The following is a 15,811-nucleotide window of genomic DNA, read 5'->3' as shown; positions in this document are numbered from 1 at the left end:
CAGAGATTGGAGAGAAGTTCTCATTCTAACACTCCCTGAATGAAGAGGAGAATCAAAGGCCTTTTGTGTGTGGGGGTGTGTTTGGGGGGGGGGGTGAGGTGGGTGGGAGGGAGGGGTCAGTATGGGTATGTAGGAAAAGAAGCAGGATTTCCCCAACAATGGAATAATTCAGTTGTTTCGTAATTCATGGATAGCTAGGTGACAGGTGACAGACAGAAGTGAGGTGGAGAGGTAGATGATAGATGGTATATAGATAGATTTTAGACAATGAATAGATGCAGTAGATAGATGAAGATAGGTAAGTAAGTAGGTAGACAGGTAGGAAATCGAGGCCCAGAGACGTTGAGGTATGTTTCCATAGTCCCATAACTAGTATAGAGTAGAGGAGGATTTAAATCCAGGTCTAGTTTGACTCAGAGCTGGGACTTAAAACCTGGCTCTATATCCTTCTGTCTGCTGAGGATTGCAATGAACATGTCTTGTTTGCCCCATACACAGGGTTTCACTTGCCCCATCAGACATTATGTTTGCTTTTGTTTTCTTACGTTTAGGATTCATCTACTTGTAGCTTGGATTTGCCATCTAGTAGTTTTTGTTCATCTGGTTAAGACAGGCATTTGAAGGGATGCATTCCCTAAATTCTTGCATACCCAAATATGTTTATTGCTCTTTTGTTTGAGGAACAAGTTGGGTGCCTACACAATTTCTTAGTAACACTCTCAGAACTCTTGCCATAGCTTTCCAGCAAGTCTGTTTGGGAGGATTATGGCACATTTGAAGGAGAAGCGTAGGCGTTAAGGTTGAGAAAATTGGGTTGAACAATGGAAAGCCTCCAATCTGCTGCCATGTTTTGACCTTGTGTTGTGGGCAACAGAGAGCTGTTGAGGGTTTTGGAGCAAAGTGGTGATGGTAGCTTGTGTGTACACGGATTTGGGAAGAAAGAGGCCACAGAGAGACCAGGTTGGAGTTCCCAACGTGATTAGGGGGTCGAGGCCTGGACCAGTAAACACACACTGTACAGACAAAATTTTCAGGGCTCAGCAACTGCTCGGACAAAGACAAGGACAAAGGGGAAAGCTGGAGTGACCAGGTAGGTGGTGTCGTTTCTAGAACCAGAGAAAGAAGGTGGAGGAGAAGAGAGATGAAGGACAGAGGGGGGGATGAGAGGAGGAAGGGAGGATCTGAGATCTGAGAACCAAGTGGCTGCATTTTGAAGGAGCTCTTAGGACCCTGAGGGGAGCACTTGGGCTGCTGCTGAAATCTGCGAGTGGAGTTCAGAGGAGAGAGGGCAAAGGACAGAGCATAACCGGAAGGAGTCCCCGGGTGTGGTGATTAGGTCCAATGCGGTTTCTTTCTCCTTAGCCATGTTTCTGGAGGGTGTTGTGAGAACAGTCTCTGACATCTGTCCTGTCCAACCTGTTTTTGTCCAGTGACGAAACTGCAGCCTCTGCTGAGCAGGATAAACGTGGGCTCTATGACACACCTCACCACTTGCAACTGCTTCTGTCTAAGCTGGTGTGGTTTTCTGTTTTCCCTTAACGTTGCTAGAAGTTTATTGATTGTATCAGCCTCTTCAAGGGACCTGCTATTGGGTTAATGTCTCACTCATACTGTTTCTATCTTTTCTGATTTAGTTCTTTATTGATGCTTTTCTCCTTTTCTCTTTATTTTTCTTTGTGCCACCCCCCCCCCAACTGAAATTTTAATTTCTTTGTCAAATCAACTAATTTTATCTTTCGGCAATAAAGATATTTAGAACTATAAATTTCCCCACTAATACTCTTTGCCTATATTCCAGATGATCGGATATATAATGTTTCACTATTGAGGTTTTCCTAGACATTATTACAGACTAAATTTCTTCCTTCACCCAAAGAAAATTATTTTTCGGTACTATATTTTAAAATTCCAAAAATATCTGTAATTTTTTTGAAGACAAAAAAAAAAAAAAAAAGCAAATAAAGGAATCATCTAAGGTTACCCAGCCATTAAGTGTCAGATTTAGGATGAGAACAGAGACTGACTGACTCCTGGGCCAATCAATGAGGAAATATTTTGTCCACATCTAGCAGCATAGTTTGAGGTTAGGCGTTTCTGGAAAGTCTCACTAATTGGGGAAGCATTTGAAATGGAAAATCATAATGTTTTGAGTCAGACAGACATGAGTTCAAATTCTGCCTTGGTTCCTGTGTGACCTCGGGCAAACTTCCAGACTTCTCTGAGTTTCAATTTTTGTCTCAATTTTTATGTCGTTGTTGTAAAGATTGAATGTGAAATGTTTATGTCTCATACATCATAAGTGTCCATACATATTTATCTCTGTTCCTTCATTTAATATTCTGTAGGCGCTTAGAGTACTGGGTAGCTGGTTTAGAAAATTAAAAAAGTTTTTTTTCCCCTTATTAGGAAGTATTCATGCAGAGAAATTAAAAACACATGAGCAAAAAGACAAAAGTAAAATTATACATAATCCCAGAGATAACTACTATTAAAAAAGTGCAATATAATCTTTCAGAACATAACACACACATACACAGGCACATACATATTCACACACATACGTACACTCATAACCAAAATTTGGATTATACCACAGAACTAATTCGCAGTCATTTTTTTCTTCCCTTTCACAGTGAATGTATGATGACCACCACTGCTCCTTGGTTTTGTTTCATTTGGTAAATGAACCACTTGGTAATTGCAGGCAGGCAGGCTAAGGCTCTGTGTAGTTTGGTGTGGAAAGGTGGGCCTAGGCTGATGGGAACATGGTGGTAGGTGGGGGTTCAAGAGCTGTTTCTCCAAGGCCTACACACGGGAGTCTTGCCAGCCAGAGTGTGAAAGGGTTTGCGTGAATCAGGACAATAGGCCACGATTAACGATGAAACTACCCAAGCAGGGTAAGTAGTTTTCTGGTTCACTCCACTGATTTGATGACTGTTTCACCTGTCCAGTCAAGTCAACAAGTCAGGTAGGATTTTATCTGCGTTTACTGACCCAGCACTGTGCTAGGTGCTAGGTGCCAGGTGGGGACACGAGAAATATCTTCCGTTCTCAAGCTGCTGATATGCACATACTGACCCATACAACAGTTTGAAAACATGAAGCGCCACCTGAGGAATGAAGATAGGTGGGGTGGTGTGAAAAAGAGTGAGATGTGCCTTCAAGCTAGCTTTTTTGTTTGGGGGGGTGGGGTGGGGAATGATGGTTCAGGGAAAGGTTCGGCCAGGGACAGAAAATTCGAGTCTGGGAGGATATGGAGGACAGGAGACTGTGGAGTTGATTTGGGGTAAAGCTGAGGGAGGACTTGGCTGGAGAGGATCAGGAAGTGCACTTCAGAAGCACTAGGCTGAGCAGGGATGGGACTGAGTAGGGTGTTCAGTAAAGGAGGATCCTCTTGGAAGCTGGTTTTGGGGAATATGCAAAATAGAAGTGGAATGCATGTTAGACTCTGGAGTTGGAAGGTGGTCAGATAAGCACCAGATATATCTTCGACATTTGATGGCGAGGCACGTTAAAAACAGAATTTTATAAAGATTAACTGTAGGAGCCTTAGGATAAATGGGGAAAGAGTGAGCCTACAGTCAGGGAGACCAGTTAGATGTCAAGGTTGAGTGTCTAAACCAAGGAGGAGGCTGTAGGACTGGAGTAGAAAGAAGGGTGAAATTGGGAGATAAAACATAAAGGTGAAGCTTGCTGATAGGAGGTTGAAGAGAAAGAAAAGTCAAAATGAGATCAATGTTTACCAGTCAAGTCAATCAGGAGAGTAAGAGAGAAAGAGACGAATAGGGAAGGCAAATTGAGAGGTGGGCTATATACAAGTGGAAACACAGTACAAGACTGTGCTTCTGGAGAAATTCTACTGAAATAATTCTTTTTTTTCTCTTTTGTGATGTGTGTGTGTGTGTGTGTGTGTGTGTGTGTTCATACACATTAGAAAAAAACAAGTTTTGTTGCTGGAAAACCCAGCAGCTAAACTTGATGGGGACTAATGCTCCTATTGTATGTATACCCATGGGTGCAGTCATAATATCTAAATGGCATGAAAACATTGAGTTGTGTAATTGCTATGAAAATCCTGGAGAAGTTTTTTTTTTTTTGCTATAATACATATTTTAATGCTTCATAAATATTTAAAATTACATCTGCTTTGTATGTTTGTAAAGAATAACCAAGAGGTGTATGGAGTGGAAGATCAGCCTCCAGCTGAATATAATAGTAACTCAATAAACAAGTGTTAAATCAACAAATTAATAAGGCTTGTTGCAAATAAGCTACAGAAAACAATGTTTTTAAAAGTTTCATGCATTGGATGGGGTAAAAGAACCAAGGGGCACGCTTATATAGGCTGAGCTGAAATGGAAGAGGCCATTGACTACTGTAAAATTTTATAAATTTTGGAAACATATCTATAAAAATCTTAAAATATAAATGTCCAAGATTGAAAGGAAGGGAAATCATTAGTTATAGGAAATGAGGATGAAATGAAAAGCTGAAAGCGGTAAGCAGGATTAGGTGACTCATGGGGTGATGAGACCTCTCATAGATTTCCATGTGCATGAGTTCAGTAGACATGCCTCAGGCCTATTCAAGGAGAGGAGCCAAAAAGTAACCCACTTTATAAAGCCTAGAATTTAAAAGGGTTGTTATGTCTATGAAAAGGGGATAGAAAAATTCTACTCATAAACCCACCACAGTTGAGGGTGTCCACATTTACATGGAAAGAGAACCCTAATCTAAGAAGTTAACATAAATTGGTGTGGGAAATATGTGCGGCCTTGGTTGAGAATAACATGAAACTACTGTGCTGGGGCACTTGCACGATTCAGGACCCAAAATTAAACAGAAAATGCAAAAATACAAAATTACAAATTACATGAGGAAGCAAATCACTACGAGAGCCAGCAGATGAAGAAATACAAGAATTAGGGGCACCTGGCTGGCTCAGTCGGTGGAGCATGTGACTCTTGATCTCGAGGCGGTGGGTTTTACCCATGTTGATGTAGAGAATCCTTAAAAAGAAAATCCTAAAAAGAAAAAAAGAAATATGAGAATTAGTACTTCAAGAACTGAAGAGTAGAACCATCTACAGGAATATCAAACAGGTACGCTGAAAATTGTTAAAGAAATAAAACCATATGAAGGAAAGAACAGTATGAAAAAAGAGTAGGTGAACTTGAAAAGGAACGAAAAAAATTTCTAGAAATAAAAAGTATAGCCATTGGAAAAAAAAAAACCAAAACCAAAAACTCAGTGAGTTGGTTAAACAACAGATTAGGCACACGGAGAGATGGAATGGTTGAATGAGATGTTCCATTATACGCTTAATAGGAGATATTAGAGAGAAAAGGGAAGAAATAATATTCAAAGAGGAAATGGCTGAAGAATTTTCTAGAATTGGAAGTTACAAATCCATAGATATAAGAACCATAATGAATTCTAAGTGGGATAAAAAATACACTCCATATATATATATATATATATATATATATATATATATACATAAACATCTCAACATCATTTTAATGCCTCAGAAGCTCTGTGTTTTTATATATGTGTGTATATATATCTATATATGTCATTGATGTTCAGCAGTGTCATGAGAAAATATTAAAAGTAGAGAAAAAGAGATTATCTACCAAGGAAGGCAATTACACCGACAGCTAACTTCATATCAACAATGAAACCCAAAGATAGTAGATTAATATATTAAAAGTCCTAAGAGAAAAAAACCACAAAAAGCATCAACATAAAAATGCATGCTTAATGAATCTTTCATGAATAAAAGTGAAAGAAAGTCATTTTCAGACAAATGAAAAAAGAATTTACTACCAACAAACATTAAAGGAGCTTTTAATAATTGTAACTTAGGAGGAAGAAAATTGATCCCGGAGGTAAGTGTGAGGAACAACAGACAAGGGAATGGTGTGCAAGGAGACTGTAAATACATGGTTAAATCTAAACAAACTATATTATATAATGTTTTATTTTATGGACTACAGTAACAGTTAAAAATTTGTATCATGAAAGTCAGGCCTCATACTAGAAGATCTCTGCGATGCATAATCTATACTAATAATAGTCATCATACAAACACATTAATGATTATGGGATAAATTCTGAAGCTGTTTCTAGAATAAGAAATATTCTCTTAACATCATTTTAATGCCTCAGAAGCTCTTTGTGTTCTTTAATTTGTGGTTGGCCCTCATGTCTGATAGACCAAAACCTCCAGAAGGCTTCAGAAGCAGGGGATTTAAGATGTTACCACATTACCACCATGGTTCCTCTTGCACCACATCATACGGTTTACTATATGCCAGGCACTGTGAGTGCTTTACACACATTAATGCATTTAATCTTCCTACAACCCTATCTACAAGGTAGGTAGGTTTATTAGCTCCATTTACAAATTATTTTCAAGCAGCAATCGAGGCGTGAGGAGAGTAAGTAACTGGCCCAAGAAACAAAAGTAGTACATAGTAAACCCCAACCCAGGCAGTCTGGCTCCAAAGCACGACTGGTAAACCTAAAGGATTAACGGCTGTGTGGCCATCTGGGTGAACTGATCTTGTATTTGCTCCTGTGAAAGACCACCCTGGTCTTTCTCCCACCCAGCTACCTATCTTCTGTTAATCAGTTATCTACCTTCTTCCATTAATCACCCATAATATTCTCCCCTACGTTCTCACAATCTCCTCTCTCTTTTCCTTAAGCATAGGAGATGTGGGCAAGGGGGAAATGGCCAAACTAATGGTTTTGGGGAGGAACACATAAGATCTGAAGCTAGCCAATGAAATGCCATACTTAGTTTGTTTCCAGTGGTCTCCATGGCATTTTAACATTCATTTGACAGAATATCTGTGACCATCCAGACACTGGATATACATTGTTTCATACTGAAAATAATGTGAAAGAAGTTGGTTTTATTTGGTGTCAATATTAACACATAGCTTTTGAAGCTGCATGTATTGGCAGTTTTCCTAAGCACTAGTTTAAGAGTGTAGTGAAAAGAATAGTTTGCTTTTATAATGTATTTTAAACTAATGGTTTTAAGTAATTGCCAAATGTTAAAAAATTGAGCTGAAGCCTGACTGACTGTATAACTTTAATATTTGAAAAATTTTCTTCCAGAAATGAACAACTTAATACAATACAGATTTGTACAAAAAAGACAGACCATTAAAAACTTTGATCATACAGACAAAAATATGATTAAGCAAAGATTTAAAAAGGACAGGACATTTTGTAAATACTGATAAATACTGTGCAATGCTTTAATTTACTGTGGCGGATATAAAAATCAAGAATTCCTTAACAGATTATATTTAAAAAAGCAACTACATGAATTTTCTAGCTATTTAAATTAATGAAGTAGAACAGTAGTGATTTTTTTTAAAAAAATGAGGTATTATTACACTGTAAACCAAAAACAGAACATAAATAAATAAAGGCAATGTGTAAGTAAGTGATAAATGGTTACAAATTTCAACTTATTAACAACAGACAACAATAGTTTTCCAGTTATTTATGGACTTTGTCATTTAAAAATTTGGCTTGCTTGTGTACTTATTTAAAAGTGACATAGCTATCGATATACAAGCACATCATTAAACATGCAGACCAAGCCAGCACAATTTTCCCGTCTCTACCAAATAAAAACTGTTTACATTTTATTTAAAACACTTAAGTCTGATTTCTTATACATGATTCTTTTGTGCTTACTAGTAAGCAGTAACCTACATTAAACATCTTACGTTCTATTTCAAGCAGAGTAACCGAGAAGCAGTTTTATTTGCATATGGATAAAAAACAGAGCAAACGAAACAAAACCAACATGCCTTGAACTTTCTTAGGATTTTCCAAGGTTTTTAAGAAGAAAAATCCTTGACATAGTATACCCTATGAAAAAGCAGAGTCACTTCCGTCCTAAAGAGAATAGTAAACAAAGTAATTAACTCCTTTTCCTTGAAGATTGGCGAATTGGCTTTCGAACTACAGGAGAATGAGTTAATTCGTTCCTCCACCCTAAAAGAATTCTGCTGGTTGGGTGCAGGAAGCAGAGCAATAAGAAAACAGTGTAACTGAGAAAAAATTGGGGGACAGTATTATTTGCCTGTGAACCATATGCTGGTACTAAATGCTGGCTTCATTATTATTGCAAATACATCTTCAGAGTTTTCTGAAGGAAAGCTATCAAAGTATAATAGAGAAGTCTTGATTCGAAAATATTTGTAACATGCTAATAAAACTGCTTCATTTGCTGTAAATGAAAAGAAAACCATTTACTGTCTCACTTAAAATGTAGTTTCTTTTTACATGCTGCTTTTTTAAGAAACTCCAAAAAGGGAACTTTTAAATTTACTACATTCAGAATCCAGTGAGATACAAACATTTTGGCCAAAATGTTGAACTTTATTTTTACACCAAGCTATATCATTTTGACACAGATGTTATTATTGTATTCACTTTTGTCAAATATCTTATCCTAGCCTTTAGCAAAAATTAGTGTTTCAGTACAACTGGTGATCAAAAATACTAGAAATAAGCCTTGTATGTCAAAGTATGTATAAAAACAGTTCTTTTCTTTTGTGCTTGTAATTGACTTAATTTATCAACAATTAGTTAGATCTGATTTCCTTTCTGATATTCTGACCCTTAAGAAGAAATGATCATTATACAAATATTACAGAATACTCTAACTAGTTTACTGCCAACGTGCATGCAGACTAACGTTACTTAAAAGAACATAACCTCGAACCCAATGGTCTGAAAATAGTTAACACTCCTGTACAGTCATCTTTATTGATTTGTAAAAGCTGTATACACATCTAAAACCCTGAATTTACTTTGTAAAAATAAATCTTTTAGCAATAAATGGCACTATCAAAATCCCATTATTCTCAGGCTAGTATGTACTTATTTACATGCTTTTCAGCAACAGTTGAAAAGAATCTTATAGGACCAAAGCCAGTATATCAAAAAACCCTGTAAACTGCATTTATACTGCTGTTTGTTGTTGCCCTCAGGTGTATGAAAATATGGCTACATGCCTTACATGAATGAGAATGTAGCTATGTGCGTTGCTACGTGTGCTGGCAGCACGCAATCTGCCACTGGGCTCCGCGACGGGGTCAACGCGTGCTTCACTGTGCTTTGCTTTCCCAGTGGAACACCTGTGAGAAGCTACTTACAGAGAATCATAAAGTGCTATAAAAAAGAGGGGCCGGACCCACACCTGTCTCTGCCGTCTGGTCTCTTCCTTACTCGAGCGATTTCTGTGTTTTTAGAAAATCGTGCCTCCCCCATTGAACATACTTCATACTTGATTTAAAAAAAAAAATCAGTATTTTAAAGTTGGTGAGCTTTGTCAAGGTGTTGTGAGACAGAGACATGAAAAGGTTAAAGGCACAATAAGAGGGAAGTGAATGCTACATATAAAATATATTTCAAGTCTTCTAGGTTACTCAAGTCCAAAACCTTCTGAATTTGAAATTCCAATGATCAATTTCTGCTTCAGGTCCTTTTTGCTCTTGTAGGGGGGAAGGCAAAGTTGATTGAAGCAGGTGTGGGCCACAGGCAACCTGGGGGAAAAAATGTATTTTAAAGATACTAAGTCTCAAAATACATACAGGATAGCTGCTAAACTACTTTCAAACAGGGCAATTCAAATCTATTTCACTATGGTAGGAGGCGGCTCATCAATCCCTTCGCTGAACAGTCCCTTCGCTGAACAGATATTTACAGAGTACTACTACCTATCGGCACCAGTCTAGATACTGAGGCAGCCTCTGAAGACAAGGCAGTCAATGTCCCTGTGCTCCTGGGAAACTTTCATCCTAGAGGCATTATGTTTGGAGTCAGACTGAATTTGAATGCTGTCTCCCCGACTACTGGCCATGGGACCTTGTTCCAGTAGCTTCATGTCTCCAAATCTTAGTGTCCTTGCCACCATGACAGAGTAAGCCATCCAAGAGGGTTGTTTAAAAGATTTAAACAGGCAGGATGGTAGACAATATAACTGTTACTATAATTTCAGTCTTGACCGTCAAAAAGTAATAAAAAGATCACTCCTGGATACTTGATATCTGCACTCTCCATGCCGCTGCCCTCAGCGCAGCACCCCCCCACCCCCATCCTCTCCTCCATGACACTGTGTATCTATCTTCACCCTAGAGGCTACGGATTTCTTAGGCCCTTCCTTCAGTCTTTATGAACATCACAGCATCACAAAGGTTGTCAGAGAAGTCCGTGAATAAAAATAGGGAATGTACCAGGGAAAAGGAGAACATTTTAAAAGAAGTTTATATTATTAGAAACTAAACTTTGACAGCCCTCTGTACTGAAAGACTTAAAATTGTTATAGTCAGTTTGCATTTACTGAGTGCTTAATCTATGATAAGCATTGTGCCAAGTGCTTTTACATGCAGTGTTTAAGACTCAAAGCAATCTAAAAAACAGATTTTTGTTATCCTCAATTTACCGATGAGGAAAACTAAACATGGGAATATACGAGTTAAGTAATCTGTTCCAGGTTGTAGAGCCGGTGAAGTCACACACCCGAAAATCAAATTCAGATCAGTCTGACTTTACACCAATATTGTTACCATGTAAAAATTTAACATTCTTATTTAACAAAAACCTAGTGGGTCTATGACAGTGATGTATACATCTTTGACGGTCACTTATATTTAATCTTTGTGAATGTCTTACTGCAAATCCTAGACTTGTGGAAGATTCATGCCTAAGCCATGGGAACTCATAAAATAATCCCTGAAATAATAATAGGAAAAGTTTAGATGTAATGTCACCTTTGTATTAAATTACATAACTCAGATTACCTTTTTTTTTTTTTTTTTTAACTTTGAGAGAGAGAGAGAGAAAGCGAGCTGGGGAGGGCAGAGAAAGGGGGAGAAAGAATCCCAAGCAGTCAGCACAGAGCCCAATGCAGGGCTTGAACTCATGAAACATGAGATCATGATCTGAGCTGAAATCAAGAGTTGGACGCTTAACTGACTGAGCCACCCAGGCACCCCTCACCTTAATATTTTTTAATAAAAAAAAACCTTTAAATAAAAATGAACATTACACAATATTCTACTAAAAGCCAGCTAGATTTTAAAAGGGACTACAAAGCAGTTGACTTAGCATTGTAAAAAAGGCAATAGGTTATCAGTCAGCATTGGCAAGTCTCAAAAATTAACAGAGAACTTTAAAGCACACTCTCTCATTTCGGGCTTGTTTTTACTCCCAAGATTTTTCTATGAAAATGACTTCAGATTGAAAGACTCCTCTAAGTCCAAGCATATTATTATTAGCAAAATTTACAGATTAAAAATAAAATTACAATCTGGAAAGTTACCAGTTAGTAGAAGTTTCATTCTTTGAGATTTTAAAGTTCAAGTCAGCCATTCCTCCTACAGGCACTCTGTCACTTCCTGTAGTAAAATGTAGCAACTTCTTTTGAAGATCAAGAGGAAATCCAAGCACAACATCCCAAAAATATCTAAAGAACACCAAAGGAAATTTATATAAAATGTCTTGTCAGAAATCCTGCAGGTCAGAGTAAAGTAACATAAAGTAAGCTCTGAGGATAAAAATTCCCTTAAACATACATAATACTCCTTAATGTGAGATTGACAAATGACAAGCCTCTATGTATGACTTATTTCTAACATTATTATAAAAGTAACATTTTTATAAAATTATAAAAGTAGTCCAACAGGGTATAGTACAAAAGCCATTTCTCTCTTACATAACTTACAATTCTTATTTCTTCAGTACAGTGCTATTAAAATTCTACTTATAAGTATAGCATCCCTAAAATTCTAGAACCAAAGTCATTTTTTAAAATTTAAAATCTATCTTTTATTTTTTAATTTTTTTAAATTTTATTTTTTTAATTTACATCCAAATTAGTTAGCATGTAGTGCAACAATGATTTCAGGAGTACATTCCTTAATGCCCTTTACCCATTTAGCCCATCCCCCCTCCCACAACCCCTCCAGTAACCCTCTGTTTGTTCTCCATATTTAAGAGTCTCTTATATTTTGTCCCCCTTCCTGCTTTTATATTATTTTTGCTTCCATTCCCTTAAGTTCATCTTTTTTATATCTTAAATTCCACATATCAATGAAGTCATATGATATTTGTCTTTCTCTAATTTCGCTTAGCATAATACCCTCCAGTTTCATCCACATAGTTGCAAATGGCAAGATTTCATTTCTTCTGATTGCCGAGTAATACTCCATTGTGTGTGTGTGCGTGTGCGTGTGTGTGTATACTACTTCTTCTTTATCCATTCATCCATGAATGGACATTTGGGCTCTTTCCATACTTTGGATACTGTTGATCGTGCTGCTATAAACATTGGTGTGCAGGTGTCCCTTTGGAACAGCATACCTGTATCCCTTGGATAAATACCTGGTAGTGCAATTGCTGGGTTGTAGGGTAGTTCTATTTTTAATTTTTTGAGGAACCTCCATACTGTTTTCCAGAGTGGCTGCACCCACTTGCATTCCCACCCACAATGCAAGAAATCCTCTTTCTCCGCATCCTTGCCAACATCTGTTGCTACCTGAGTTGTGAATGTTAGCCATTCTGACAGGTGTAAGGTGGTATCTCCTTGTAGTTTTGATTTATATTTTGCTGATGATGAGTGAGTGATGTTGAGCATTTTTCATGTGTTGGTTGGCCATCTGGATATCTTCTTTGGAGAAGTGTCTATTCATGTCTTTTGCCCATTTCTTCACTGGATTATTTGTTTTTTAGGTGTTGAGTTTGATAAGTTCTTTATAGATTTTGGATACTAACCCTTTGTCTGATATGTCGTTTGCAAATATCTTCTCCCATTCTATCAGTTGCCTTTTAGTTTTGCTGTTTCCTTCGCTGTGCAGAAGCTTTTTATTTTGATGAGGTCCCAATAGTTCATTTTTACTTTGGTTTCCCTTATCTCCAGAGACATGTTGAGGAAGAAGTTGCTGCGGGCAAGATCAAAGAGGTTTTTGCCTGCTTTCTCCTCGAGGATTTTGATGGCTTCCTGTCTTACATTGAGGTCTTTCATCCATTTTGAGTTTATTTTTCTGAATGGTGTAAGAAAGTGGTCCAAGGTTCATTTTTCTGCATGTCGTTGTCCAGTTTTCCCAGCACCACTTGCTGAAGAGACACTTTATTCCAGTGGATATTCTTTCCTGCTTTGTCAAAAATTAGTTGGCCGTACGTGTATGGTCCATTTCTGGGTTCTCTATTCTGTTCCATTGATCTGAATGTCTGTTTTTGTGCCAGAACCATACTGTCTTGATGATTACAACTTTGTAATACAGCTTGAAACCCAGGATTGTGATGCCTCCAGCTTTGGTTTTCTTTCTCAAGATCGCTTTGGCTATTCGGGGTCTTTTCTGGTTCCATACAAATTTTAGGATTGTTCTAGCTCTGTGAAGAATGCTGCTGGTGTTATTTTGATAGGGATTGCATTGAATATGTAGATTGCTTTGGGTAGCATTGACATTTTAACAATATTTGTTCTTCCTATCCAGGAGCATGGAATATTTTTCCCTTTTTTTGTGTCTTCTTCAATTTCTTTCATAAGTTTTCTATAGTTTTCAGTGTATAGATTTTTCACCTCTTTGGTTAGATTTATTCCTAGGTATTTTATGTTTTGTGGTGCAATTGTAAATAGGATCGATTCCTTGATTTCTCTTTCTGTTGCTTCATTGTTGGTGTATAGGAATGCAACCGATTTCTGTGCATTGATTTTATATCCTGCAACTTTGCTGAATTCATGAATCAGTTCTAGCAGTTTTTTGGTAGAATCTTTTGATTGGTAGAGTATCATGTCATCTGTGAAGAGTGAAATTTTGACCTCCTCCTGGCTGATTTGGATGCCTTTTATTTCTTTGTGTTATCTGATTGTTGAGGCTAAGACTTCCAATACTATGTTGAATAACAGTGACAAGAATGGACATCCCTGTCTTGTTCCTAACCTTAGGGGGAAAGCTCTCAGTTTTTCCCCATTGAGGATGATATTAGTGTTGGGTCTTTCACTCATGGCTTTTATGATCTTGAAGTATGATCCTTCTGTCCCTACTTTCTTGAGGGTTTTTAGCAAGAAAGGATGTTGTATTTTGTCAAATGCTTTCTCTGCATCTATTGAGAGGATCAGATGGTTCTTGTCCTTTCTTTTATTGATGTGATGAATCACGTTGATTGTTTTGCAGATATTGAACCAGCCCTGCATCCCAGGTATAAATCCCAGTTGGTCATGGTGAATAATTTTTTAAAATGTATTGTTGGATCCAGTTGGCTAGTATCTTGTTGAGGATTTTTGCATCCATGTTCATCAGGGAAATTGGTCTATAGTTCTCCTTTTTAGTGGGTCTCTGTCTGGTTTTGGAATCAAGGTAATGCTGGCTTCATAGAAAGAATTTGGAAGTTTTCCTCACATTTCTATTTTTTAGAACAGCTTCAAGAGAATTGGTGTTAACTCTCTCTTAAATGTTTGGTAGAATTCCCCTGGAAAGCCATCTGGCCCCAGACTCTTATTTTTTGGGAGATTTTGATTACTAATTCGATTTCTTTACTGGTTATGGGTCTGTTCAAATTTTCTATGTCTTCCTACTTCAGTTTTGGTAGTGTATATGTTTCTAGGAATTTGTCCATTTCTTCCAGATTGCCCATTTTATTGGTGTATAATTGCTCATAATATTCTCTTATTTTTATTTCTGCTGTGTTGGTTGTGATCTCTCTTCTTTCATTCTTGATTTTATTTATTTGGGTCCTTTCCTTTTTCTTTTTGATCAAACTGGCTAGTGGTTTATCAATTTTGTTAATTCTTTCAAAGAACCAGCTTCTGGTCTCATTGATCTGTTCTACTATTTTTTTGGTTTTGATAGCATTAATTTCTGCTCTAATTTTTATTATTTCTTGTCTCCTGCTGGTTTTGGGTTTTATTTGCTGTTCTCAGTTCTTTAAGGCATAAGGTTAGGTTGTGTATCTGAGATATTTTTTCCTTCTTTAGGAAGGTCTGGATTGCTATATACTTCCCTCTTATGATGGCCTTTCCTGTGTCCCAGAGGTTTTGGTTTGTGGTGTTACCATTTTCATTGGCGTCCATGAACTTTTTAATTTCCTCTTTAACTTCTTGGTTAGCCCATTCATTCTTTAGGGGGATGTTCTTTAGTCTCCAAGTATTTGTTACCTTTCCAAATTTTTTCTTGTGGTTGATTTAGAGTTTCATAGCGTTGTGATCTGAAAATATGCATGGCATGATCTCGATCTTTTTGTACTTGTTGACGGCTGTTTTGTGTCCCAGGATGTGGTCTATTCTGGAGAAATTTCCACGTGCACTGGAGAAGAATGTATATTCCACTGCTTTAGGATAAAATGCTCTGAATATATCTGTTAAGTCCATCTGGTCCAGTGTGTCATTCAAAGCCATTGTTACCTTGTTGATTTTTGATTAGATGATCTGTCTATTGCTGTGAGTGGAGGGTTGAAGTCCCCTACTATTATGGTATTACTACAATGAGTTTCTTTATGTTTGTGATTAATTGATTTATATATTTGGGTGCTTCCACATTTGGCACATAAATATTTACATTGTTAGGTCTTCTTGGTGGATAGACCCCCTTAATTATGATATAATGCCCTTCTTTATCTCTTGATACAGTCATCACTTTAAAGTCTAGATTGTTGGGGCGCCTGGGTGGCTCAGTCGGTTGGGCGTCCGACTTCGGCTCAGGTCATGATCTCACGGTCTGTGGGTTCAAGCCCCGCGTCGGGCTCTGTGCTGACAGCTCAGAGCCTGGAGCCTGTT

At 37.5% G+C, this 15,811-nt stretch overlaps 1 protein-coding gene across 2 annotated transcripts in view; it reads right to left on the bottom strand.

The window, feature by feature from the left end:
- Positions 1 to 7,092: 7,092 nt before the first annotated feature.
- HECTD2 (HECT domain E3 ubiquitin protein ligase 2) overlaps positions 7,093 to 15,811 on the bottom strand; it is a 78,025-nt gene continuing 69,306 nt past the window's right edge. For both annotated transcript variants that reach the window (XM_045040403.1, XM_023240718.2), the window contains exons 20-21: positions 11,360 to 11,503; positions 7,093 to 9,581 (exon numbers count right to left, since the gene is read on the bottom strand). In XM_045040403.1, coding sequence (XP_044896338.1) covers positions 9,461 to 9,581; positions 11,360 to 11,503 — 265 coding nt within the window. In that variant the 3' untranslated portion in view covers positions 7,093 to 9,460. The remainder of the gene's footprint in view (positions 9,582 to 11,359; positions 11,504 to 15,811) is intronic.

The sequence above is a fragment of the Felis catus genome, chromosome D2 (assembly GCF_018350175.1).
Source record: "Felis catus isolate Fca126 chromosome D2, F.catus_Fca126_mat1.0, whole genome shotgun sequence".
Taxonomy (NCBI): Eukaryota; Metazoa; Chordata; class Mammalia; order Carnivora; family Felidae; genus Felis; species Felis catus.
Note: the sequence above shows the minus strand (reverse complement) of the source record. Positions and strands in the feature narration are given on the sequence as shown.